The sequence below is a fragment of the Bos mutus genome, chromosome 22, assembly GCF_027580195.1.
Source record: "Bos mutus isolate GX-2022 chromosome 22, NWIPB_WYAK_1.1, whole genome shotgun sequence".
Taxonomy (NCBI): domain Eukaryota; kingdom Metazoa; phylum Chordata; class Mammalia; order Artiodactyla; family Bovidae; genus Bos; species Bos mutus.
The window spans coordinates 14,899,836-14,924,372 of NC_091638.1; the positions used below are offsets into that span (position 1 = coordinate 14,899,836).

Sequence of the window (24,537 nt, forward strand, 5' to 3'; positions counted from 1 at the left end):
CCTATATCAACACGTTTAGACTTTATGACTGTCTGAAAGTTTGTTAAAACACACTCATCATATACTCAAAATAGATCTTCGTTATTACATGAAAACAGTAAGAAGCTCGTATAACAAGGGTAGCAAGCATTCAAAATTAATATGTGAGATAAATGGTTTTCCCTGGCTAAACAAGCCTCAATCTTTAATGCCCTCAATCTTCAATGGAGTAGAAAACTCCATTAAACAAAATGGAATCCTGGGGGCCACATCGTATGAATGACTCATTGGATAATACTTGTAGAACAACCCAGAATCGCTTAAGTCTGAGGGTTAAAGAAGATCTTATGTACCCAGCACAGGGTGAAGGAGCAGAATGGATTTGATCCTTTCACACTACATAAAGGTGCTTGCGGGCAACAGCCTCGCCATCAGTACATACGGGCAGATGTTCCTACATGCTTCCATTCCCAGATTTTACTGACAAGTCTTTTTTCACAGGTTCTCTACCAATCACATTTCCCCAGCAATACACATTTGACATTACTGCTCCCAGATGGCAGAACCAGAGCTCTCCTCACCTGGGTCAGAAACAGGCCATGAGATCTGGTCTAACCAGCAGACCTGGCCTCCCTGGATCCTGGAGGACCAAACATCACTGGTACTAAAGGTGCTGTGCCTGGAAGGCAGGAGGCAGGTCCAGGGGCAGGAAGAGAGGCCACTACCTTCCTGCAGTGAAAGCATGAGGCGTTTTTCTGCAAAGGTCAGAAGACACAGCTGTGCTGAGCTGCGCTGCCTGAAGCGTGCAGAACCTCCGCACGCTGAGTGGACCAAATGCAAAACCTTTCTCCTGCACATGAACGATGGGTTCACCCACCATCCCCTCCATGACTGCTTTTCCCCAGCCAACACCTCGCTGGGGAGCAGGCTGATAGTACCACCATTTCCCAGAGGACCCCAGCCCATGGGCCACAACTCGCCCACTGTGGGGCCGGACCAAGTGGAAGAGCCGTGCCGACCTCCAGGCCTGGGCCAGTTGACAGGGCGCTCCATCCCGCGTTACCTCTCCAGGGCACATCTACTCTCTTCTCCCACCCGTATTAATGCTCAGGGCGCACAGGTACGGCTTCCCTGCACTTGACTGGGATTCTGTGTGGAATCGCTTGGAGTGTGAGCAACACTGGGGCAGGTGTCTGCATGCTCATCTGGCCTCCATAATCCCTCCCTCCTGGCCAGTCCTCACTTGCACTGTGCTGTTCTCTGAGGGTCACCCATCCCGGTGTGACGAGTGGCTGATTCCATCAAAGAACAGTGAACAGCAGCCCTGGTTGAAAGTATAGCATGCAACCCCCATATGCCAAGGAGACAGCTGCTGTCTTCCAGCAACCAGCCAGGCCCCAGCTCCACACTTCGTCTGCCCCCTGCTTCCTGCACCCCAAAGAGCCAGCCTTGCTGTGTGCCTGTGGTGCTCAGGGGAGAGGGCTGGGCCTCAGTGTCATCTGCTCCCTCTCTGAAGCTCCTGGACCCACCCTGTCGATTACAGTGAAAGGTGGCTTCCCCCTCCATCCAGAGCCTCTAATTTCAGCCTCTGTCGCTAGGACTGGAATGTAGGCAGCAGAAGTGCAAAGAGGCAGGGGAGACCTGAATGGGGGCACCTAGGAAAAGAACAGGGAACTCAAGGTGGGGGTGGGAGGAAGGATGCTAAGTGTTCTCATTTCCTTCCAATATCCTTTTTCTTACCCTTTGAAGATTTAAAACTGACTCACAGATAAAAGGGGTGCCAGCTGCAGAAGCAAAACCGGGAGCCTATGGTCATCCTCCCACTGCGGGCAGTGAGGCCTCTAGTACCGAGAGGAAATCCCACCCAAACATACCTCCGAGTGTCCCTGCCCAGGACAGGAAACCCAAGCATGGCCCTGTCACAGTCAAGCCGGAAAGAAAAGCAGAGCCTACGTGGTTCCCTCACTAGCACACCTGCAGGCGGGGAAGCCTTGGGCTCGGCCCCTGCCGGACAGCACTGAGCCACATCCCCGCCCAGATAGAGCAGACGGACACTGCACACAGTGATGCTCAAGATCTTGCCACATCTGACACCAGAAGGCACTTTTAAGGGTTTTCCAACATTAGCAGCCGTGAGATCAGTTAACGACTGAGAAAACAAAGGCGCTAGAGCAGCTAAAACGAAGGCCCGTGGCGGAGCGAGGGCCATGTGGGGTCAACTTTCTGGCATCAAGGATGACACAGGGCTAAAAAGCTCTACGCCTGACCAAGTCAACCCCGAGCCTGCGATTTCCCTTGGACAAAATCTCCAGAACGCCTTTCCTATCATCAGCCTCTTCCTCCACTTGAACTGAGGCTGCTCTTCGCTGGATTTCAGCTACGTAATGTTTATGTGGTCATTACTCTGTACTGTTTGCCGACTGCGTCTTTTCCCTTTGGTTTGCAAAAGTAAATCTCAGACCACATGTAGGTGTTGACAGATTCAGACCACATTCGACCAGCTTGTGGATCACCACTCCATTAGGCCAGGAGGGTCTCCTCTGCAAGGACTGTGCTTCACTACTTGCTGAATGTGGATCACAGACCCCCAGGGCATCTGGGTACCCGGCTACGTGGCAACACCAATAGCACACGAACTCAAGATGAAACTAATATATTGGTAAGCTGTTCTAATCAACTTTAAAAGCTCTGTGTGCACTGCTAATATGAAAAGATTGTCTCTCCTCCTTAGCTTCCCATTCTATTTCACCATCTCTTCAAAGTTATGTCCCAGAAAGCCTGAAAATTTATCTGCTGCTGCTGCTGCTGCTAAGTCACTTCAGTCGTGTCCGACTCCGTGCGACCCCACAGACGGCAGCCCACCAGGCTCCACCGTCCCTGGGATTCTCTAGGCAAGATCACTGGAGTGGGTTGCCATTTCCTTCTCCAATGCATGAAACTGAAAAATGAAAGTGAAGTCGCTCAGTCGTGTCCGACCCTCAGCGACCCCATGGACTGCAGCCCACCAGGCTCCTCCATCCATGGGGTTTTCCAGGCAAGAGTACTGGAGTGGGGTGCCAACGCCTTCTCCAATTTATCTGCTAGGGATGCAGGAAATTAAAGTGTTAGTCTCTCAGTTGTGTCTGACTCTTTGTGACCCCATGGACTGTAGCCCTCTAGGCTCCTCTATCATGGGATTCTCCAGGCAAGAATACTAGGGTGAGTTGCCATTCCCTTCTCCAGGGGATCTTTCCAAACCAGGGATCTAACCCACATCTCCTGCATTGCAGGCAGATTCTCTTACCATCTGAGCCACCAGTGAAGCCCCCGCAGAAAATTATGCAAATTGAGAAATCACTGGGGAGATGACTCTGAGGTTTAACATCTAAGGATGCTGCCAATGTAACTTTCACGTCCAAATACTTTGATTAAAAATAGGAAATTCTATTATAAGAAAATAAAGTTACCATGGCAACATTTTCCCACTACAGTTCCTAGTCACATGAACTTTTCTTTTAAGTGACACTAGGTAGCTCAGTAACAATACACCACCAGTAATGAAATGACCAAGGTCAAGTGAATTCCCTAAAATGACATCCTTGCTTTCCTTACCTGCTCGTTAACTCCTGTGATAGTTTTCAACTCTTAAAAACTACCAAAATAGGAATCTGTAATTTATCAATATCACACAATTCAACCCAGAGTATTCTATTCAATATGGTGGAGCTATTCATATTCCAGACTTCTACAAAGAACAATCCAAAAGCCAAACTTCCCAAATGGCCTCCTGAGCAGTACTGGACAACCCAGGCTGAAGTTTCTAAAGGCCTCAGGGATCATATTCAGATCTAAATTTTGGAAAACTATGATCAGTCAATATTTTGACAATGAGAGAAAGAAAAGTACTTTTCAGAGCACCTGTGTGTGTGCAAAGTTGCTTCAGTCATGTCCAACTCTTTGTGACCCCATGGACTGTAGCCCGCCAGGCTCCTCTATCCATGGGGATTCTCCGGGCAAGAATACTAGGGTGGGTTGCCATTTCCTTCTCCAGGGGATCTTCCCAACCCAGGAACTGAGCACAGGGTTAATTATAAAGCTTTATAAGCTATAAAGCTCTAAAAAAGTTAACATACACATAACCTTTGTTCATATAAAAATGAGGGAGTTGGTGATAGACAGGGAAGCCTGGTATGCCGCAGTCCATGGGGTCACAAAAAGTCAGACACGACTGAGCAACTGAACTGAACTAAATCTAATTAAGATGATTACAAAAGGTGTAGAGGAGTAATTAATTTGTGAGGTCTTCTGAGAACAAGTACTCAGGGTCAAGTATTAAAGGACATGATTAAAATGCCCGGCACTCGGCTGCCACATACAATGTTGATGAAGCAGCCTCTCCCACCTGTAACTGCAAACTGCCAACGTGTGAATGTGTGACCCACCTCCTCTAGTTTGTGGCCAACTGCAAGGAGTCTTGATATTCTCATTTCTGCTCATGCTTATAAGCTTATGATCCAGTAGCACTGGTTACTTAATTTTAAAAATATTCAGATATACCCTACAAATAAATACAAAACATTTCTGTATCCCTACAGTCCCACTACCATGAAAGGTTATATATAAATTAAATAAGTTCAGTTTTCTCAACCATTATCTCAGCTTCGGTTTGTTCTTAACCCTAAGTGAAGTTCAATTTATATCCAAAATATATTTAAATATTCTAAAGGTATCAGACCTAAGTTATCAAAAATGTAAACAAAATTTATCTATGTTATACCTATAAACCACTTTTTAAGTTAATTCACCCTGTGCTGACCCTCTTAAAAAAAAACTCACCAAAGTCACATTTAGACTGAAAAGCTGATACAGATGTTTAAGTGGTTCCTTGGAGACAACTGCCAATTACTTAAAACTACCGATACTGAATCTACTGGTTTATTGCATCACTCAACGTAAAAGACCAAAATCATTCCATGTTGGTCTTCCAGTAATGCGCTTTCTGACTGGGCTCCCAGATTCTGCTGTCCAAAGTGCTGAACTGGAGATTCTGCAGTGACTCTCACACAAAACTGAGCCCAGATGTCCAGCAACTTCGTGCTTCCCACTGCACCAGTGAAAAAAATCTTGGTTTGAAGGATCAGTCTGCTTTGGTTGAAAGGAACTTCGAGGATGGAAACTTGAGGTGAAGCCAAGAAGTAAAAGGGGAAACGCCGATGACCCTCAAAGGAAAATCAAAGGATCCGTCCATCCCATGGCCTCAGCCTCACACTCCGCAGTCAGACTGCTTGTCCTGAAGCTGCCTCGTCAGTATCTGATGAGAAGACAGGAAAGCCACTCCTATGTGGAAGAGGATTTGCCAGAGGTTCCTCAGCCCATGCAGGTACACGTTGCCCAGGCAAATGAAGAGCAGCATCAGCACCACCTTCATAGTCCTGGCTGGACTGTAGAACAGGTACAGATAACACTGAAATGACACCAGAAGAGGGAGGCCCATCAGAGATAGCAAGATGGCCGAGGTCAGACGCCAGGTCCACTGATAATACCTGCCCCGCAGTGGCGTTTCATACACGTTGGCTTAGTAAACTGAAATTTGTTACAGTGGAGCTTGGACTCACTGGATCAGTTGTTGTCAATCAGTGGATGAAAGTGGGGATTTGGAAGAGATAAGAAAGTGAAATAGAAGGTTACAGGAGGAATGAGAACACAGCCCTCTTGAAAGAATTTAAGAAATACAGACAGACATGTCCAGGCTGTGCTGTACATAAAGAAGAGATGTGGGTCGGGGGCAGACAGCCAGGTGGGGATACCCTAACAAGAGCAACTGGCCTAAAGGAACTTTTCCTTTGGGGGAGTTATAACAGGTGAGAAAGTTGGTGAGAGAAGCTGTGCTTTTACTATATTAGTTTTTCCTGAGTTACAACTACATAGGGGACCACTGTTCCCTAGACAGCCTCCCTATTACATCTTCAGAAGCATCTCTGACTCAGGGAAAGGTCTTTCAGAATGATGCTTCCTGTAGGGCTATCACACAGAAAGAGGACATTCTTGTTCTGCAAAAGGTGGAAATCATTTTTTGTTTCAATGTTTAAAAAAAAAGGCACATTCTGAAAACACAGGGCAATCTGACAAAAGCTCAGAGTGAAGTGGGAGGGAGAGTTCCCCATCGAAAGAGCTAATCAAGTAAGACCACAGATGAGGGGATGAAGGTGGAACTGGAAGATCCCTGCAGCCCTGAAACGCAAGGTCCAGGAAACTATTCTTGTCAACACCCATGATCTCGGGGACTTGATTTTCCAAAGAATGAGTGTATTTTCAATCTTAGGTTGAAAATTTCTTTTTGCACAATCAGATAATTCGTAAAAATAGGCCATCTAGGATGTACGCAGAAGAGAGAGGAAGTGCCCTGAGAAAAGAACTTTTAATTACAAGAAGAAGAGGCTTAAATATGCATAAAAGGTACTAAAATCCTAGACTTTGTAGAGGGTGGGGAAAGAGAGTCAGGTTTTTTTGTTAGAATTAACTCTGCTTAAAGGGGATTCAAGTCTTGCCTGGTGGCTCAGATGGTAAAGAATCTGCCTGCAATGCAGGAGACCTGGGTTCGATCCCTGGGTCGAGAAGATCCCCTGCAGAAGGGAATGGCTACCCACTCCAGTATCCTTGCCTGGAGAATTCCATGGATGGAGGAGCCTGGTGGGCTACAGTCCATGGGGTCACAAAGAGTCAGACACGACCAAGCGACTAACACTTTCACTGCTACCTTTTCATAGGGGATTCAAAAGCCCCTTCCTACCCCAGCCCTTAAGCACACAGCTTCTCCAGAAATAACTAATAATCAAAGCGCTCTAGTTAGTATTATAATTTTTATTTCATTTCCTAAGGACAGATTTGATTTCTATTAGAAACAACAATTTTTTCCCCAGTCCTGTGTCTGAAAAAAAACACATATACCTGGGCATCAGTTCTGCAGAAAGACATTTCTGTACTTGGATGCCCAGCAATAAGCACAAGGCAGGGCTCTGCCTCACACTGGCCAGGCCCAACCCAATCCCCACTGCAGTCTCATCCCTCCCTTCTTGGGAGCCCGGTCCCAGTTTCTAGTTTCTGTCCTGCACTGTTTCAGAGGCCCTGAGGCCTAGGGCAAATGACTTTCCCTTTCTGGGCCGAAAAGTCTTTTCTCTGTACAATGAGAGGACTGGACAGGATGGGTGGAAAGTTGTTCTGCTAAGGGCTGGGACTGTCCATGATTTGAACCAATGTCTTGGTGGAATGAAAGCAGGATCTGGAAACTCACTGATGGTTCCAACAGAGCAAAATAAGGTAATGGGCTTAACCCACTCACTAAAACATCAACATTTCACCCACCTGGAAAATGCAGGCTACAAAAGGAATAAGAAAAGCCAGAATATTTCCAATTTCTTCATGTGCAACCTAAGACAAATAAGAGGAACACATGAAAAGGAACAGTCAGAGGGAATGAAACAGTATGACATGAAGTGCATTACTCTGCATTGGGTCTGGTATAACCGACAGTACAAAATCCCTGCCTGGGTGAGAAACCAGCCCCTGTTCACGTATCAGACCGGGGGGTGACAGAAGATCCTTCTGAATGGCCTGGACACACCAAGCACGTCCAGTTCCCATGCATGTGTGCTGAGCCCGCAACCCGGAATGTTCCCCACCCCCAGCCCTGCCAACCTCTCAAAATCCAACTCATCTGTCAGTACTAACTTTCCCCAATTCCTCCCACCCCAGGTACTGCCACCTCCTAGTGATGTCACCATACTCTGCTATGTGCCCTGAGGCAGGGACTATGTCTTGAGCAACGAACCCCTGTTCTAGTGCACACAGACATTTGGTAAGTATCCGCTTATGAGTCATCATAAATAGCAAGAGCGGGAACCATAGCACGTGTTGGCCAAAGATGAGGTGTGGAAACAGCCAGCCACCACTCAAGGCCCAGGATGCTGCCATTCCCCAAACACCCTGGTCTCTGTAAGGCCCCTGAGATTCAACCTCAGCTGCACTTCAGATTTTAGCTACCACGTGCCTAGGTGTGAGCATCTTGACTCTGGCTTTTTTTTAAATTGAAGGATAGTTGATTTACAGTGTTGTGTTATTTCTGCTATACAGCAAAGTGACTCAGTTATACATACAAGTACATTCTTTTTTATATTCTTTTCCATTATGGTTTATCTCAGGAGATTGGATACAGTTCCCTGTGCTATAGTAGGATCTTGTTTATCCATTCTAAATGTAATAGTTTGCATCTACTTATCCCCAACTCTGTTTTTAAAGTTAACATCTATCTGTTCATGTTCATAATGGTACCATGCTTGTTTTTAAGTGCTTGAAATACTTCAAAATTTAAAAATAATAAGTAAAAAGCATTAGAATAGAAAGCTGCTTTGAGATGAGCAGGCTGCCAAATCAACTTCATAGTGATACAGTTCTTTTGACAAAGACACAGGGAGGCTGGTATCCATCTGAATGATATAAATCAGAGTATGAGACAACTCTACCCGGGGAAAAAGGGCCTGAATCTTAAAGTCCGAGAGTCAAACTTTGCCTTGGATGAACAATCCAGCCCCTGCAGGGACTCTCGGTGTCCCCAGGGCCACAGCGTGGCCAGCTGTCCTTGTAGCAAGGTGTCCATTTCTCACCAGTATTCCAGCAGCCCCTTTGGCTTCTCAGGAAAACAAATACAAAAGAGCAAGTTTCTTATTTGCTCAACTCACTATGAAGAATAAAACGAGAAGTAAGAATTTTACTTCAATTTTTAAAACGTAGTGAATAATAACCTTGTAAACAATATGCACCCATATCTGCTTCTTCCATCGCCTGTCTTTCGATTCAAACTGTATAGAAAAGGTTACCTGTAAAGAATGTTCTGCGAGGTGAATTCCGCGAATGAGGTTCAGGGCGGCGCACATGATGTTGAGAATAAGGGAAAGGATGCCCAGGGCTGTCACTGGTTCCATTCGGAAACTAGGAGCTTCACAAGGAAAAAAAGGAAGTGTTTAGTGAAAACAATTTCTATATGAAAAAAAAGTAAAAACATGAACTAGACCTCTGCTAATGAACAAGTTCAATTAAACACACAATTGCAAACATATTAATTTAAAAAGCAGCTGTAGTTAGAGTGGGAAAAGGCAAGGGATGAAGGACAGAAAGGAGCTGGAAATCCAAGGTGAATTTCTTCGAGAAAGAGGCCCTTCTCTAAGAAAGCATAGATTTTCTTAAGTGCTTCATTTCCTTTCTATTTAAACCAGCGGTTCTCAGCCAGAGATAAGGCTCTTCAATCAATGTCTAGGGACATTTTAGGTTGTCCTCCCTGGGAACAGGTTGCTACAATGCACAGGACAGCTTCCATAACAAAGAATTTCCAGTACAAAATGTCAGTAGGGCTTAGGCTGAGAAATCCAGATTTAAAACAATTTATGGCTTTAGTTGTAAATTGCTTGTCAAACCCTAAAGCTTTTCTATTACACACCTCAACCATCAGCATGTAAAGTGTTCCATTCTTTTTCTGATAGGGACAATATTCAATATTATGTGTGCTTCTGGAGCAATTCATAGCAAATGCGATTTTTTAAATTTCAAAGTTATTGGGAAGAGGAGGGAAACATGGATTATTTCGGCTACAAGCTATTTCCAGAACTCTAATCAAGACAAAATGATCACTCCCTCTTTAAAGATAACTGCTAAAACTGACTCTGGTTCACACAATTAAGCAGGGTCCCACCATTCTCTTGCTGTGCTCCTTTTATTAATTTATTTTATTTTTTTGCTGTGCCACTCGGCATGTGGGATCCTTCCCTGACTAGGGGTGAAGCCCCCATCCCCAGCACTGGAACTGTAGAGTCTTAGCCACTGGACCACCAGGGAAGTCCTTGCTGTACTCCTTTTAAATCATCCTTTTTTGTCCTCACATTTCCCGCATATGGATACACACACACACACACACAAACACCACAGCCCAACTGATGCCTACTGTTAGTGTGTTAGTTTACACTACGAAAACTCCTCTCAGAACAGAGCTACCTGTTAAGACTCTAGACTTGGGACAATAGTGGGGAGTCAAACCACAGTAAAACGTCCTAGAAAGATAGGCAAGTTGTCACCTTCTGCATGTGCTCCTCTTGTCTACGTGGTTAAAAAACAAAACATACATCACAAAGTGACCCTGTCTTCAGGTACAGCAAAGGAGAAGCTTGGGGTCTGATGCCCTAGACATCCTTCCATGAATGTTAAGTCCAATCCCAATGTAAATTACAACAACTTACTGAATGGCATAAGAGTCAATCCAGGAATTCACTGGTTGAAACAGTTCAAATCGAAAACCAAAGTTAAGCCAAAAAATGTGAACATTTAAAAAACACCACTTTCAAAATTCAAGCAATGAGTTTAGCATAAAACTGTTAACAAAGTAATTAGACTGTTATAGTATAGATGGTTCTGTCTTCCAGGGAAGGATTATACCATTACAGAGTTCTTAGAATGCAAATATCCACTTTAACTCAAAGTTGGTTTAACTGGATATAACTGTAAACAAAGAATACCAAAAAGCATGCTTTGCTATGTGCTAGGTATTGAATGCTTCATGTTGTTAGTGGCACACTAAGTCACGGGTGCCAGGGCGCTGTGAATATGTTCATCAACACTTCATCCCTCGACAAGGACTCAGAAATCCAAAGGGACAGAGAGATGTTTCTGGGTCCCACAGAGAACCCAAGAGCGAGAGGTCTAGTAGGCCTGGCCCTGACCCCTGCCCACTCTCATCCCCACAGCCCTCCATGCCCTCCATCAAGGAGTGGGGGTTTCTTGGTGGAGATTTGCAATGTTTCACCATTGCAGTGATGAGATAAGGACTCACTGTTAAAGGAAAAAAGGAGAGAGAGAGAATGTACAAATCTGTACTATTCAACAAGTGACTTCCAGCAAAGGAGAATGAAAATCTCCTTCAGTTCAGTTCAGTTGCTTAGTCATGTCTGATTCTTTGTGACCCCATGGACTACAGCACACCAGGCTTCCTTGTCCATCACCAACTCCCAGAGCCTGCTCATGTCCACCGACTCATGTCCATTGAGTCAGTGATGATATCCAACCATCTCATCCTCTGTCGTCCCCTTCTCCTCCTGCCTTCAATCTTTCCCAGCATCAGCGTCTTTTCCAATGAGTCAGCTCTTCACATCAGGTGGACAAAGTATTGGAGCTTCACCTTCAGCATCAGTCCTTCCAATGAATATTCAGGACTGATTTCCTTTAGGATGGACTGGCTTGATCACCTTGCTGTCCAACGGACTCTCAAGAGTCTTCTCTAACACCACAGTTCAAAAGCATCAATTCTTTGGTGCTCAGCTTTCTTTATGGTCCTCTCACATCATATGTATGGTCTCTCACATCCATACATGACCACTGGAAAAACCACAGCTTTGACTATAACGGACTTTGTCGGTAAAGTAATGTCTCTGCTTTTTAATATGCTGTCTAGGTTGGTCACAATTTTTCTTCCAAGGAGCATGCAGCTTTTAATTTCATGGCTGCAGTCACTATCTGCAGTGATTTTGGAGCCCAAAAAAATAAAGTCTGTCACTGTTTCCATTGTTTCCCCATCTATTTCCCATGAAGTGATGGGACCAGATGCCATGATCTTCATTTTTTGAATGTTGAGTTTTAAGCCAGCTTTTTCACTCTCCTCTTTCACTTCCATCAAAAGGCTCTTTAGTTCCTCTTTGCTTTCTGCCTTAGGATGGTTTCATCCGCATATCTGAGGTTATTGATATTTCTCCCTGAAATCTTGATTCCGGCTTGTGCTTCATCCAGTCCGGCATTGTATATGATGTACTCTGCATATAAGTTAAATAAGCAGGGTGACAATACACAGCCTTGACGTACTTCTTTCCCAATTTCGAATCAGCCCATTGTTCCATGTCAGGTTCTAACTGTTGCTTCTTGACTTGCATACAGATTTCTCAGGAGGCAGGTAAGGCGGTCTGGTATTCCCATCTCTTGAAGAACTTTCCACGGTTGTTGTGATCCACACAGTCAAAGGCTTTAGCGTAGTCAACGAAGCAGATGTTTTTCTGGAATTCTCTTGCTTTTTGTGTGATCCAACAACATCATTTATATGTGCAGGGTTCACCCTGCTTAAGAAAACAACCTGCTAAGTCACTCTTCTAAATTTCATCAGAAGAGTTGCCTCCCTTCAGATCAGCTTACTTGTCACAACAGTCAAGCTTCTTTTTTTTTTTTTTTTTTAAATAAAAGCTACCTGGAAACAAGATCAGCCCATGTCTTTTCCCCCACACATTTTATATACCGCCCCCCACCCAAACACCTTCCTAGTCGAACAATCAATGTCCATTTGAAATACACACTCTCACCTCATTTTCATCAATACCAGAGCGCAGCAGGCCACCTACCTGGCTCCAGGTGCATCAGTGTGTGTCCGTTCATCACCCCATTAGCCACATCTGTATCTTCCAGTGTGAGAACCACTGGTGGCTGGAACTTGAGTTCCTCCTGAATTTTTCCTAAGCTGCTGTCCATCTGGGTGGAACTTACATAGTTAAAATGCCACTTCACTTTCTGAATGACATTGTCTGTGAAAAGAGAGCAGTCCAAACTGAATGTCATCGCAATGGATGTTATAAGACAATAGGTACACAATGAAATTTGCATTTCTAAGCAAGCTAATAAGTTAGCCAGACTCTGAAGAGTGTCAACTACACATGAGGGTCGAATGATTTGTAGATATCAGGACTGGTCTCATCAGTCTCTCAGAGGAGAATAATTAAAATGTGACAGTCTGTCCATCAGGACCTCAGTGGCAAGGGAATCAGGGGACAGGCTTGAGTCTTAGCTCAAGCACAACTCATAGTACAAACCTGGGCCATTCACAAAGGATTTCTAAGATTGCAAAATGGGGACAGTCATTCTTGACCTGATTATCTCAAGAAAAGGTGTGTGAAAAAAAACTACAAATGAATGTGAATACGTTGTGCAAACCAGGATTATATGAAAGGTATTGGTTTTAATTATTTGATTTACATTTAGTATTAATCCATTACCAACTTTTAATAAGTACTTGAGGTGAAGTTTCAAATATATTGACAAAACAAAATCATGTATAATTCTAATATCCGTGTGGGGTGTGTGTATGCGCTCAGTTGTATCTGACTCTTTGTGACCCCATGGACTGTAGCCCACCAGGCTCCTCTGTCCATGGAATTCTCCAGGCACGAATACTGGAGTGTGTTGCCTCCAAGGGATCTTCTCAACTCAGGGATTGAACTTCAGTCTCTTGCATCTCCTGCATCAGCAGGTGGATTCTTTACCACCGTGCTACCGGGAAGCTCTAATATCCACGTACTTTTACTTTCATTCTACACTCACTCAATAATGAGCAAACGTGATGCCAGGAAGGGGCTCCTGTGAGACAAAGCCCACCACTTTCAAAGGAGGAGGCATGCAGAGATGACAGGGGAGAGGAGAACACAGGTCTACCAGCTGCCAATCAAACGACAGCCAAGGGATGCTGCAGCTATGGTCTACTTGGGGACATAGAAGAAGTGGGGCTGAGAGTGGCAGTCCTCACAGGGAGGCTTAAGAGGGACTTGTGGTCTATGTCACAGGCCTACCAGGTGCAGGCTGGAGTACCAGGGAGTTTCCCAGCACCTCTGGGTGACACCAAAAGACAGTGCTGGCCCTATTACTGATGGACTGGCCACAGACCACACGAGGGGCTGTGAGCAGTAGCTGCCAGAAAGCCTAAGTGGCCACATTTCCAGGTGGCAGCCCTACACCTGACCCTGAGAACCAAATGCTGTCAGCCCCTCTTTCAAGAGCATCACAGGGACCGTGGCAGGTTACATTGAGACTGGAGAACCCCCCAACTCCCACCTCCACTCCTCTTCTCCCCCTCAAAAATGACCTGAATCACACCTGACAGAAACAGGGCCTATGCTATCACAACTGCTGTGTTCCAGACCCTTGGGCCTCCACAGGGCCTCTCTGACAGAGCCTAGAAAAGTAGTCTTGTCTTCCAGAGCTGTGTTTCTCGAACCTCTGCATGAGGACTAGTGTTTCCATATTTCCAAATGGTTGCAGACAGATACTTGGATAAAATACAATTGAAAATGTCACAGGAATGTCTAAGTACCGTAAGAATGTCTAACCTTTTATTGTCACTCCCTGTATGTGCCTCGCGCTGGAAGCACAGGTCCATCAACCACCCTTGAGCAGCGCTGCTCTACAGCAGGGGTTGGCACAGTGTTCTCAGAGTGCCAGACAGACAACGTTTTAAGTTTATAGGCCCCAGATGGCCTGTCATAGCTCACCTCTGCCAGGGAAGGGCAAAAGCAGCCACAGACAACCTGTCAGTAATAGAGCAAGCATGGCTGTGTTCCCCTTTATTTACAAAAACAGACCCTCGGCCTGCAGTTTGCTGACCCCCCTGCTCTAGAATAAGATACAGGGTTCACCCTCTTCTACCCCGCTCCAAGCTCTGGAGAGGTAAAAAGCCAGAGTGTTGGACCTGGCTTCAAGTTTGCAGGCCCCTTTCATTGCTGTGAAATTTCATTAAAAGTGAAATGAAGTCGCTCAGTTGTGTCCGACTCTTTGCGATCCCATGGCCTGTAGTCTACCAGGCTTCTCTGTCCATGGGATTTTCCAGGCAAGAGTACTGGAGTGGGTTGCCATTTCCTTCTCCAGGGGATCCTCCTGACCCAGGGATCAAACCCAGGTCTCCTGCATTTCAGGCAGACACTTTACCCTCTGAGCCACCAGGGAAGCCCCCTGAAATTTCATGGCATGAGGCTATTCTTCAGTGACATGGCCCTGAACCTCCAGTGATTTTCCCTGATGGTCAAAGCCAAACTCAAACTGGAAATTCTATACATACAATGCTGCAAGAAAGAACAACAACTAAGAAAGTGGGTTACAAACCAAATTCGAGAAAGGCATATGGCCTGGAGGCGAGGCCGACACAGGTGGTGTCATAGGAAGCTGTGAATTCCCACCACAGTGTCTCCAGGAAGCAGAAGGCCATGGCTGCTGGACACTGGAGGGAGCAGATAGCCATGCAGGCCACGTCCCGCGAAGAAGAGAAGCTGTAACGAAAGGAACTATGTCACCAGGGAACGGACCCACATATTCACATCCTGCACCCGGCCATCACCTTGCCTCCACTCTGGATTTGCTGGGCCTTGAACAGTCTGGAGCTGTCTGTTGCATACATATCGTCTCTTCAGGTGGACCTGCCCGGGACTGTGCCTTTCTTACACTTCCTCGAAAATGTATAGCAGCATTTGCCACTGACAAGGTGTGATTACTCTAACTTGCCTGCGTCCATGCTAACTCACTCAGTCATGTCCGACTCTTTGTGACCCCTTGGACTCTAGACTGTCAGGCTCCTCTGTCCGTGGGATTCTCCAGGCAAGAATGCTGGAGTGCACTGCTGTGCCCTCCTCCAGGGATCACTTTAACTTATTAATCATTAAACAAGCTATGGGACTGCTCACCTGTAACAAAAAATGTCTGTTTCCTCTGTGAAAATAATGGTGAATATTTAAGTTAAAAGACAAATGAGTAAACACTGTATATTCTACTTTTCAAATAATGACTGAATTGCCCAGAATTTCATTTGAAGTCATAGGTTTTTGCTTTTTCTGAGAAAAGGTTTCCTCTTTGAGGTACAGCACAAAATGTGCATAGAATGTGAGATTATTCCAGCCTAATGAGGACGGGACCCCCAAGGAAGGGGGTTTCAGGCACCCAGAGAAGGGAGCTGCAGATGTGGGCAGATGCAGCTTAGTGTTGGCTCCTGGGCACCCGGCCAACAGGTGACAGCGTCACAGGCCTGCCATCTGGGTCCCTCTTCAGGCCACAGCTCTTCTTGCCTGACGGCACCACCTAGTCTGGAGGCAGGCCTAGACTTTCCCTTTCATTTTCCTGATTCTGAGACTGGACTACTCTAATGGATCCCACCTTACTTAGGTGAATCAAAAATTTACTATTAAGGAGAGCAAAAAGGACTTGGGAAGTGAAAACCTAAATTCTGGAAAAGAGAGATGTAAAATCTGTAACAGCCCATTGTGAGATTTCAAAACCTGCCTTGCCCCTGATCCCTTCACAGGACATCTTTTGTCTCTAAGCCCTAAAATAAGAAATGACACAACCAGAACCTGGCTGCTAGTTGCCTGCACTCAAATCCTGGCTCTACCACCTTAGGTTAAAAAGTTGTTTAACCTCAGTTTCCTTCCCTGTAAAATAGGTCTAATACCATTATCTACCTCATAGGCCACCTGCAGCACTTAGAATAGGGCCTAGACCATAGAAAACAGTACTAGTTCTTCTGACCATGATTACTGTAACCACCTGATTCCTGCTTCCACTGGAGCACTGGCCTCACTGTAGCATGCTCAGTGTCCTCTCATTTGACTTGGAGTTCCTTGAGAAGACGGACCTACTGATGCTCATTTTTCACTCCCCTGCTCCTGTCACATAAAATTTTTTTTTTTACTTTAAAATTTGTTTTAAAGGTGAAAACATTCTAAAAAGCAAAAACTGAGGGCTAAAACTCCAAGTCAAGCCTTATTTTCCTGGTGTCCTCACTCTCATCCTTTTCCTTGTCCTGACATTTTAATCCAGTATTTCCTCCCGACTTGCCTTTCTCCACGCCTGCACCCTAATGCAGAAAAAACTACCAGACTAAAAGCATGAAGACTGGGTGACCCGGTGCTCACAGTGCTCATGGCCTCTCCGCTCACAGTGAGGTGGGAGTGAGGCTGCAAAGCTCGAGCGCCTTTGATTCTACTGTAGATACACGACCTCGAACCGCTGTCTGACATGAGACCTCCTCTTCATATGGTGTGATTAGCATAATGCCACTTCTGCTCATGGTTCAGAGTGACCCAAATTGGGCTGATATTCTGGAACAGGAAACAGGCTTGCTTACTGGATGCTGAAGTCACATCCTTCTGCGGAACCTCGACCTGGATACTGGGCCAGTCGCAAGGCTAAAGTCTTGAGGCGTCTCCTGCATTCCAGGAAGTCTTGGCTGTGGTAGAAATCAGTGGAGGCCGAGAGCGGCAGTCCATCCCTCACCCTTACCACGCAGGCAAAAAGGATCAAGGACATGGTCCGCAAGAGAAGTCATGAGGACACCTGAGGAAGGAAGGTCACCTTGTTACTGAGGGCCCAGTGATGAGCTGGCAGCACCCCACCCTGGAAATGTTCACTCTGGGTTGTCTTGCCCTCACCTCTACCATAAATGCAAATGTGTGGCTTTTATCATAACTTCCCTGCCCTCTGTTGCTAGATCACTCCCAACTGTCGCCCCTCCATTAGCCTCCCTGTCTCATCTTCACTTGAAATCCTCCTTTTCCTTCTCTCTAATGAATGTCTCCATTTCCAGAGTTAAACCAACTGGGATGAGGCAATGGAGATGTGAGGAAGCAGGCCGAAAGGGAGCCACGTCAGTGACAGTGAGGAACAGGACACAGGCCGCAAGATGGCCCCAAAGGGCCACGAAGAGCCTGACGCTGATGCAGCAGGGACGGGGTCCAGGGAGCTGTGCGTTTCAGGTGCTCCATGGAGGTAAGTGCTGAGTGGTTCACTTGCCATATCCTGACCTGCAGTGGAGGGATTCTGAGCATTTAACCTAAAGCTGGTGGCAAGGAAGGCAGAAGGCGAAAAGAAAAGAGAGAGGATAGCGTGTCCTCCTGAATTTCTTCACGTTTGACACTGAGCCAATCTTCAGAATGATGACTGAGTTCCTCCAGATGGCTAAAGCAAGTCATTTAGCAAATGATATTATGGTAAGATACTAAATATTTAGCCATGATAGGTGAGCACCATTAAGAAACACTAGGAAACAGATTTGGAGGCCTCGTGATGCCTGAGGCAAACTGGAACAAGGTGCTTCTCAGGGTGGAAACAGCCCTGGACCAGTTCTGCAGGCAGAGCCTGGCGAGGGTTTCAGCCCCCATCTGCAACTTCTGCGCGTGCTCGCACGGGGCGTAACCTCACACCTGCGTGCGGCAGCTCTGCACCCAGGGATAAGGGGGTGGCTCTATCAGCTTTCATGCATCTTCCCATGTATCCACACATCCTGTTTCACAGACCCTGTTGTCAGGGCCTCTACCTGGATAGGATATTAGCAGGTGTGTGCACTGCCAAAGAACAATGGGGATGTAATCTGGCACCTCAATTCCCATGAGCAGTAGGAAACGGGAACCCCAGGATACACGCTGCTCTTTTCACCTCTGTGGCTCTGTGCATTCTTCACCTGAGTTCACACTCCTCAGATCTCCCCACATCCAAATCCACACCAAGGACTGTCTCCAATACACCCTGCTAGAAGTACTTTTACCTCTCTCTAAATTCCCAGAGAAACTACCTCTTTGTTTTCTGTGTTACTGACTTACCATTTCTACTACCTAAGGGTAAGTTCTAAGAATAAAGGCCATATCTGTAATGGATGAATGGATAATTAATCCCAGTTTAAACAGGAAGAAACTGCAGTAGTATAAAAATAACAGAAGGCTAAAGGCTTCCCCAGTGGCTCAGATGGTAAAGAATATGCCTGCAATGCAGGAGACAGGAGTTCAATCCCCAGGTCGGGAAAATCCCCTAGAGAAGCGAATGGCAACCCACTCCAAGAGTATTCTTGCCTGGGAAATCCCATGGACAGAGGAGTCTGGTGGATTACAGTCTGTGGGGACGCAAAAGAGTCAGACATGACTTACCGACTAAACAACAACAACTACAAAATAAAAATTAGTCTACCAGGCAACAGACCATACATAGCCCATTTCTCCGATCTCCCCAGACTTTCCATTGAGGGGTAAAAATGTAAAAAATCTAAGGAACTAAGAAAGGAAGAAATAAGCAAGAAATAAAATGACTCCTATCTGCAGATGACATAATTGTCTACATGGAAGATCCCCAAGAACCTACAAAAAAACAAAAACAAAAAAACCTCCTAAAATGAAGGAGGAGTTCAACAAGGTTTCAGAATATAAGATCAACATACAAAAATCTATTCTTTTTCTACATACCAGCAATGGATCATAGAAACAAAAATTTAAAATACCATTTATCATCATCCCCAAAATGATCTCAATAAAGCTATACTTTTTTTAATGCAATGTTAGTTGCTCAGATGTGTCCGACTATTTGTGATCCCATGGACGGTAGCCCAGCAGGCTCCACTATCCATGGGATTTCCAAGGCAAGAATACTGGAGTGGGATGCCATTTTCTTCTGCAGGGAATCTTCCTGACCCAGGGATCGAATCCAGGTCTCCTGCAGGCAGATTCTTTACCATCTCAGCCACCAGGGAACCCCGTTTTTAATGCAATACTTAGGTGTAAATCTAACAAAACATGTATGGGACTTGTAGGCTGAAAACTATAAAACACTGCTGAAAGAAGTCAAAGAAGTCCTAAGTGAGGAGATATATCATGTTATGAACTAGAAGACTCAACATAGTAAAGATCTCCCCCCAAAGTGATATACAGGTTCAATATAATTCCTGTAAAAATATCAGCAAGATAGTTTATAGATATAAATAAGAATATTCTAAAATTTATACAGAAAGGCAAGGAAGCTAAAATAGCTAAAACAATTTTGAAAAAGAATAAAGGGGACCATACCTCACAATCCTATTTCAAGACTTGTTGTATAGCAACAGTAATCAAGGCTGTGTGTTATTAGCAGAGGGATAGGCACACAGATCAGCGAAACAGAATACACAACCCACAAATTAGACCTACACAAGAACAGTCAAATGATTTTGGCAATGGTACAAAAGCAATTAAATGGAAGAAGGACAGACTTTTCAATAAATGGTGCTGGAGCAATGAATATCTATAGGGAAAGAAAGAGGGAGAAAGGGAGGTGTGAACGGACGGAAGGAAAAGAAAAAAAGAGAATCTTGACCTAGTCTCACACCTTACATAAAAAGGAAATCAAAACAGATCATAAATTTAAATGTAAAAACTAGAGGTATAAAAGTAGAAGAAAACAAAGAGAAAATGTTCAGGACTTGAGGAAGGGTTCTCATGTATGAGACCAACAGCACAATCCATAAAAGAAACTGCAATAAATTGGATTTTATCAAAGTTTAAAACTTTTGCACTGCCTAAATCCACGTGAAGAGGATGAAAAGAAAAGCAAGAGAGTGGGAAAAATATTTTTAAACCACATACCTCCAAAAGGACTCTAGATATTTAGAATTTTTTTAAAGCACTCTCAAAAGCCAACAGTGATAAAAAAGATCCAGTTAGAAAATGGACAAAGCACATGAACAGACATTTCACCAAAGAGGATATAGAGATGGCAAAAAAGAATGGGAAAAGATATCTAGCATCTCTAGCTATTAAGGGAAATGCAACTTAAGATCACAGTGAGATAATATTACTTACTGATTAGAACAGATACAAAAATTTTGAGTGACAGTATCAAATGCTGGCAAACGTGCACAGGAATGGGATCTCTCACACACTGCTGAGAAGACTTTAACATAGGACAGTCACTCTGGAAAATAAGTTTGGCATGGAATATAAGTTTGGCAGGTTTTTTTTTAACTAAACATGCAATTATCATACAATCTATCAGTCATACTCTGTACTATCTCTGCACATTCTTGTCAGGATAACTGCTGTTGCTGTTCAGTTGCACAGTCGTGTCCGACTCCTTGTGACCCCACGGACTGCAGCCAGGCCTCCCTGTCCCTCGCTGTCTCCCGGAGTTTGCCCAAGTTCATGTCCATTGAATCAGTCAGTATAATTACTTTAACATAAAAATGGAAATAAGTATTAACTTAAAGTTTTTAATCCCTTACTTAAATTCAGCTCATACTTGTTTTTTATGTTTAAATGTCATTTAAAAATGTCTCTACTAGTAGAACAATATTCTTTTATGCTAATTAACTGTAATTCTGATGATTTATGCATGCATATTGAAGGGCATGTTTTATAGGGAGCAGCTCTGCAACTAAATAACATTTCCAAACTGGAAGGTACTATAATTTCTGAATTCATTATAATAAAAGCTGCTTGCAGATAACCAGAATTCAGTTTATAAAAGGAAAGCAGTGGCATGAATCTGGAAAATCATGCCTCAGTTACAGAAAAAGTTATACAAGGACAAAGGCAGCTGAAGAGTGCTCACACAGACACACAAATCTGTCTTACTAGCTCCTTCTACAGGCCAGGGGACCCTATAACCTAGCACCATGCCTGGCACATATTAGGAAGCTCTCAATATAACTTTTAAACTAATAAAGCTTATCTAAAAACTAAGTTTCAGAACTAATAAAAAAGCTTTCCTACAATAAATCTCCACTTGGAAAAGAGAAAGAGGTTTACATAAATGAAAAATTTTAAAAGAAACTGAAGTAGTAATCAAATATAGCACCCTAGTTACTATTAGAGTTTATAAAAATTATATTTTAATCTGCCTCTGCCATTTCCCAAATCCTTTTCTCAGCATCTATTTATAAACTGATCATATTATCAATTGTCCCTTTTCTACTAGCAAAAGGCTGTGCTTAGCTGGAGGGCAGCCTGGTTCCCACTGGTTTCTTTTCATCTCTGTATCCTTAACCCTCTTCCAAACCTCTACCACATACACTTCTCCTCCTCTTTCCAAAGAGGGAAAAAGGGGGAAAGACAAACAGCACTAAACAACCAGGCCTTACCAAACAGAAATTTAAATAAGCAAAACAAGTTTGACTTGGCACACATATATCCAAACACAAGGGTTCACCATAAGGCATTGCTCACATCTTAAAACCACAATACGTAGGACAAAATAGAGAAAATTACGTTTCCCTTACTGAATTCACCTTCAGCCACAGGACTTGAGAACTGGGCACACCTCATTCGCAGTTCAAGAAAGTGCTTTGGTTCTGCATTGCTTGGGGATGAGGTAGGGAGGAGGGTTACAGGTCAAGTTTGCCATTCCTTAGGAGCTAAGAAGAGTAGGGGATGGAATTTGATACCAACTAATACTATATGCCAGGTTTCCCAGGTGGCTCAGTGGTAAAGAATCCACATGCCAACGCAGGAAACACAGCAGACATCTGCTGTTCGATCCCTGGGTCGGGAAGATCCCCTGGAGAAGAAAATAACAACCTACTCCAGTATTCTTACCTGAGAAATCCCATGGACAGGGAGCCTGGTGGGCTACAGTCCACGGGGTCGCAAAGAGTTTGACATGGCTGACAGCGCCACACACACACACACACACACACACAGAGTATTATATGCCAGGCACTATGCTATGAATTTTTACACTGATGATGCTTAATGCTCATAACTATCTATGAGGTGGGTATGATCTATACTGGACAGATGGGGAAATGGTAGTTCTAAAGCTCAAGTGGTAGAGCTAGTATTCCATCCCAAACTTCCTTACTCAGAAATACTGGAAAGCCTGTGGTCTTTCCAGTACACTCTGTGTCTCTAAATCCAATCTTTGGGATTACAGCAACTCTATCTTGCTAAAACAGTTCCTTTCCCTAGAGCATTCATACTTAGAATGAATCAGAGATCTGTTAATAAAAGGAGCCAAGACCTAGGGTTACACTAGTTACAACTGCTCCTCACTCATTGTATTCCTTTGGATAAGTCACTTTTCCTCTCTGATCAGCAATCATTTTTGGATGCCTTTGATCTCTGAGGCTCTAAAGGATAAAAAGCTTTGGGACCCCAAAATGTTCTCTGTGTTGTAAACACAAACTCTTAGAGCTATAACAACATTGCCTAAAATGTGTTTTCCAGGGCAAACCATTATGTCAATTTAATTCTATTTAGCAATAACAAAGGAGTCAATTATTTACATTTTCATTTTACTAAAATTATCTCTATCAGAATCAATTTCTTTCTTTGTACATTTAATGAAAATTGACCCTATCCACCGTCTGAATTTTATTTCTTTCCTGACCATGTCACAAATTTCACCAATTACTTTTCACCACTGGGAATATTCTTTTGTGGCTTTGATGTCTACAAACCTAATTAAGCACTGGAGTGCTTAATCCTTCTGGCACTGGAATCTAGATGTAATCCTATAACGGGCACATATGCTCATCACCTCCGACATCTGATGTTCACAAAAGCTGGTCTACTAAACCCAGTATCTGGTAAACCAAGTCTTACAAGATCGGCACGCTAAGGGAAGTTTGTTATTAAAATACTCTGACGTGAGGTTCGTGGATAATTAAGTAAACAATCATCCCATCATTCGGACACACCCCGTCTCCTCCCACTGTGGGCAGCGCTCCACCGGCATCTGGCAACTGAGGGTTCCCACAGGCTCGCACCTTGGGTCGTCCTGGAGTCAGGAGAGCAGCTGGCGGCAGAAAGGGGAGCCGAGACTTCGGGAAGCCCCAAGAAGCCCTGGAGAGCTAAACCGGGCCAGAGGGCCGGACGGGCCGGGGTGTAGGGGGCTCCACTTCCAGGCCCGCCCTGCGCCACACCCGACCCCGCCTGCTCTCGGCTAACGGACCGCAGCGCCCGCCTCAGCCCGCCAGCCCTCACCTCGCCCCGACAGCGGCCTCCGGGAGTCGGCGCCCTCCCGCCGCGCCACCCTCCGCCTCCTCTGCAATCAGCCCACCCGGCAGACCTGGCCCGGGTCACAGGCAGCCCAGGCACAGGTAGACGACCCTGCGCATGCGCGAGTCTTGAACCACAACATCTCCCCTGCCCCCGCTTATTCGCTGGTGCCGAGCAACACCCACACCCAAACCGACCAATCCTGGCGCGCCTCCACTGCCGGGTCCCGGAGGAGTCTTGATTGAAAGACTTCTTAAAGGGCTTCGACCCAAATGTAGATTGGGCATGGCTGGGGTGCGCCTGCCAACTTTCCTCGCGTCTCCCGGTTCTCACCCGCGTGGGTCTGAGGTCCAAGTATGTAATTCCCACGTCCGGAGGTGCGAAGAGGCTTCTCAGTTTAAGCTTAGTTTGAAGCCGGGGTAGCGAAAGGTTCTGATGTGTGGAAGTAAGGAGGTTCCGCGTGACGACGCGATACGCCCGGGGCGTGGGTTCAGCTATCTGCTGGGCGAGAGGCCCGAGACAGTCAAACCAAAGATCACAGACTGCTGCCACCCTGGATGAGGTGCCAAAGTCCGGCCCCAAGGGACTCCAATCTGGGGGGCGGACGTACTCACAGACTGGTGATTGATCAATTGGTGATTTATATATTTAACAAATCGTAAGCACCTGCTGCGAACCAGACACTATGTCAGGAACTGCGGACAAAACGAGTAACTTCTGATACTAAAATCTATATTAAGAGGAGAGAGAAGACTGACAGCACCCATACTGCAATATACAACACATGTTTAAGTACAAACTGAGCTATGTACTCACCGGAGAGGAGCACGGGTTTTGAAAGGGTTTACTGGAGCTTCTGGCCTGGATTTGGTGGTTCAGGGGGGCTTCCTTGACACTGGATGAGTAATGGCTAACTAGGCAAAGGGAGGAAGAGTGCTTCAGACAGACAGATGTATAAAGAACTCTATGTGGACTATAGCAGGGCTCCTTGAAAGATGAAAACCAACCCTGGGTT

At 45.1% G+C, this 24,537-nt stretch overlaps 1 protein-coding gene across 7 annotated transcripts; it reads right to left on the bottom strand.

Annotated features, from left to right (window-relative positions):
* Positions 1 to 4,877: 4,877 nt before the first annotated feature.
* On the bottom strand, positions 4,878 to 24,110 carry SEC22C (SEC22 homolog C, vesicle trafficking protein). 7 transcript variants are annotated; one of them, XM_070360634.1, is made up of 9 exons: positions 23,508 to 24,110; positions 20,587 to 20,754; positions 20,388 to 20,499; positions 16,916 to 17,124; positions 14,905 to 15,068; positions 12,381 to 12,560; positions 8,832 to 8,950; positions 7,321 to 7,386; positions 4,878 to 5,422 (listed from the first exon to the last, which is right to left on the bottom strand). In XM_070360634.1, exons 4-9 carry the CDS (start codon positions 17,095 to 17,097, stop codon positions 5,222 to 5,224), a joined length of 912 nt encoding a protein of 303 aa, XP_070216735.1. In that variant the 5' UTR covers positions 17,098 to 17,124; positions 20,388 to 20,499; positions 20,587 to 20,754; positions 23,508 to 24,110; the 3' UTR covers positions 4,878 to 5,221. The 7 variants fall into 7 exon arrangements, with proteins under 7 accessions (XP_070216735.1, XP_070216733.1, XP_070216734.1 ...); XM_070360632.1 differs by having other exon boundaries at positions 23,291 to 24,110; XM_070360633.1 differs by lacking the exon at positions 20,587 to 20,754.
* Between the last annotated feature and the right edge of the window lie 427 nt (positions 24,111 to 24,537).